This window comes from Elaeis guineensis, chromosome 7 (genome assembly GCF_000442705.2).
Source record: "Elaeis guineensis isolate ETL-2024a chromosome 7, EG11, whole genome shotgun sequence".
NCBI classification, from domain to species: domain Eukaryota; kingdom Viridiplantae; phylum Streptophyta; class Magnoliopsida; order Arecales; family Arecaceae; genus Elaeis; species Elaeis guineensis.
This window is the reverse complement of record NC_025999.2, coordinates 7,231,392-7,234,956: the sequence shown is the minus strand read 5'-3', so window position 1 is coordinate 7,234,956 and position 3,565 is coordinate 7,231,392. Positions and strand designations below refer to the sequence as shown.

Sequence of the window (3,565 nt, the reverse complement as noted above, 5' to 3'; positions counted from 1 at the left end):
GGATTCTCGACAATGGACTAATGAAGGACAAAAGAGCATCTCTTTTTATAGAGATGTCTAGAGGTCTGCTCGATTCTGGCGGCCAAAGCTTCATTCGATGGAGTCAAGAAAGGATATGGACTCTTATCTAGTCCTCTTCGCCTCACGCACAAAACATGTGCAGGGTCTAACCCACTTCTGGTTGACCCAAATCAATTCTAATCAAACCAAGTTTTCTAATCATATTGGGTTATTACATTACTGTTTTATCTCTACCATTATCGCTGCCGCTGCCACTGCCACTGCCACCACCAAATTAAACTACCAACCTCATCACCTCTACCATGCGGCCGCCATCACTACCACATTTCTATCATACCACCACCACCATTATTATTGCATCCACCACATCATTGGTGGTCCCACTAAATATTATTTGCACCCTCTTAGTCATAGCTACCACTACTACTATGGCATTCACTCTCTCTTCCACCACTACTATTGCCCAGCATATGCATTTGAAAGTAATTGATTAGACCTAACATATTCATATTTTTAAAACATAAAAGCATAATAAAATAAAATTTCTATTTTCTTTGATGAAGAAAAATAAAATAGATGCCAAACAACATCTAAAATAAGCGATCCATAAATAATCAATTTCTAAAATTTTAGCCATATGATTAACCATTTGTACACTACCAAAACCAATGTAAAAGTCTAATTCATCATCATAACCATGCAGAGAAGTCACATAACTTACCAAAATTTTTTGAGTAGAATTGATACCAAAATTTTTATAATATTATTCTTTCATTACGTATTAAGATCTGGCATGTGCATGTTTTTTGATGAAAGAGGAAGTAAGGTGCTTCCGGCCCCTTGGTAAATTTATATACTACAATATACTTTGATATGTTGTACGCATAAAACGGGAAAGATGACTGATAGGGACTCAAAAAGCCGCTTAAGCTTTTAGATTTTGATATAATAATAAAGTTTCTTTTGATGTAAATATACTAATTCAGCTTGTTCACCAAAAAGAGAAAGATAGCTATATAGGGATATCGATGTCTCAGCATTGTGCGAACACTGCATTGTGTTTTTGAATGGAATGAACTCTCCATTGTAATAGAATAAGCCTTCGGTAGAAAGCAAAGTGTCGTCATCCTGTTCACTATTTTAATTAGCCAGTTAGGTGGCTTCAACTGCTCCTTAAGAAATCATCTAATCTAGCTTGGGGAAGTGTCTTACTCCTTTTATCTCAAAAAACTGCTCCCTGAGGAATCAACGGTCTTCCTTTAACTACATATCGGTACACATTTGGAAAAATGCAGTGGTATGACATAACAAGCTGACTGGTGTTTATTTTAATAGAAATGTGATCGAAACCACTTCTAGATAAACATTTGCCATGGACTATGTCTATTCCTTTTAGGCATTCTCTAACAACTCTGAGGGCATGTTTGGGTGGGGGAAGTTGGGCTCTAAAATTGGAATGTAAACGAATAACTCCCATCCCATTCTAATTGTTTGGTTAGGAATTCGATCTATTCTCATTTTGATTCCGTAGGTGAATAGAAATACCCCAATTCCACAAAACACAATCTGGACTCTCATCTAGTATTCAAATTTTATTCCGATCTTGATTCTAATTCCCATCACGAACCCAATGCATCGGGTAATATCACCATTTCAATCCATTCTAATACCGATTTTAATTGTGAACAAAACACACCCCAAGTATATTCCTTGAAAGAAGACTGCCATTGCTATCAGAACTTATATATAATAATATAAAATAAGAGAAACCATTATCTATGTGTGGATGAATAACTTGACATTATAACTTTCCTTTTTCGTTCTCTGGACTACTTTGTCATAATTTTCTACCCTCGTGTTATCAGGGAAACTTCCTCAAACTATTACTTGGACAACAACAGATTCATGGGCCGGGAAGCATTAGAAAACTATGGCATGCAATTTACCTAACATGGTTTACTCTTTCTTTTTAGTAAAGTCAGCATGACTAAATCAAGCTTATCTTCTTTCTTGATGAATACTAACTCGAGCCTTATCAACCAGTCTCCCTCTATATATATCGACTCCTCCAGAACGTCTTGCTCCATATCCCTTGGCTATTCTTCTGCTAGCTTGAAAGAGAGAACAGATGGCTGCCCATTTCCTCTTCCTTGCACTCCTTGCTCTGGCTTCATCTCATGCCATTGCTTCTGATCCTAGCCAACTCCAAGACTTCTGCGTCGCTGATCTTCACTCAGATGGTACTCCTGCTCATCAACAATTGATTTTATGATCAAGTTGTGACACTTGTAACCATGCAGGCATAACGTATGGTATTATACATTGTCCAAGTACTAATCATTTTTATAATTATTGCAGTGTTTGTGAATGGGTTTTTCTGCAAGGACCCCAAGATGGCCAAAGCCGAAGATTTCTTCTTCTCTGGACTCGACAAGCCCCGTGACACAGGAAACAAGCTTGGGTCCAATGTGACTCTAGTCGATGTGAACAAACTTGCTGGGCTCAACACCCTTGGCATCTCGCTTGCTCGCCTAGACTTTGCACCCTATGGTCTCAACCCTCCTCACACCCATCCAAGGGGAACTGAGATCCTTGTAGTGTTGGAAGGCACGCTCTACGTTGGCTTCGTAACATCTAACCCCAACAACCAGCTCTTCACTAAGGTCCTTCATGAGGGTGATGTGTTCGTATTTCCTCAAGGCCTCATCCACTTCCAGTTCAACAATGGGAAGACCAGCGCCGTTGCCTTTTCTGGTCTGAGCAGCCAGAACCCTGGTTTGATCACCATAGCCAATGCGGTCTTTGGAGCGAAGCCACCCATCTCTGATGAAGTTCTTGCCAAGGCCTTCCAACTGGACAAAAAGACTGTGGATTGGCTCCAGGCTCAATTCTGGATGGACAACAACAACTAGGATGCCGCATCCGAACTATTTGTTATGGTCTTTGGACTAATTTCTTCGTATTGCTTGGTTTGAATAAGCAAACATCAACTCTCTGTTTCCATGTACTTGTTTGATCACCATGGATATGTTTGCAATATTATACTAGTAAAGAAAATTACTCTTATCAGTCAATATTTGTCTTGCTTCTAGTATAGTGGTCAGGATGACCTGTTCATTTATTTTTCTAATCAACTTACAAAAGCTTCAACATGCACTTCTTCAAACCTCAAAAAATACCAACAAAGTAAGCACTCTGTTCTTTAGGAATCATTGTTGGGTCTTATGTGGTGCTCCCAAGGCTCAAGAGACCAAAGCTAAGACCAAGGTCCAAAGTCCATGAGGTGGTTATGGGGTTTCTAGGGCTAGTTTGGGCTCTAGGATGAAAGGCTGTCAGCCTTTCAGATTTTGAGGTCCAAAGATTTTGGGCCTCGAGGGGCTAACTTATATTTGGACTAGAATTGAGTCTAAGATTATGAGATTGGGTCAAATCATAGGTGTACATGGGCTTGGATGAGCACAATCTTGTATTGAGTTAGCCAGGGGAGTTTTTGGGTTGGGTCACATTGACCCTATATATAAATATATATTGTGTTTGGACTCGA

General features: G+C 39.3%; 1 protein-coding gene across 1 annotated transcript; it reads left to right on the top strand.

Moving 5' to 3' along the window:
• Positions 1-2,112: 2,112 nt before the first annotated feature.
• On the top strand, positions 2,113-3,095 carry LOC140859036 (putative germin-like protein 2-1). The gene is made up of 2 exons (XM_073260157.1): positions 2,113-2,261; positions 2,380-3,095. Exons 1-2 carry the CDS (start codon positions 2,150-2,152, stop codon positions 2,931-2,933), a joined length of 666 nt encoding a protein of 221 aa, XP_073116258.1. The 5' UTR covers positions 2,113-2,149; the 3' UTR covers positions 2,934-3,095.
• The last annotated feature ends 470 nt before the right edge of the window (positions 3,096-3,565 follow it).

Excerpts from the sequence above, each read along its gene's own strand:
- LOC140859036 (XM_073260157.1), top strand. The coding sequence starts at position 2,150 with ATGGCTGCCCATTTCCTCTTCCTTGCACTCCTTGCTCTGGCTTCATCT. Across the intron at positions 2,262-2,379 it reads CGCTGATCTTCACTCAGATG|TGTTTGTGAATGGGTTTTTC; the intron begins GTACTCCTGCTC and ends TAATTATTGCAG.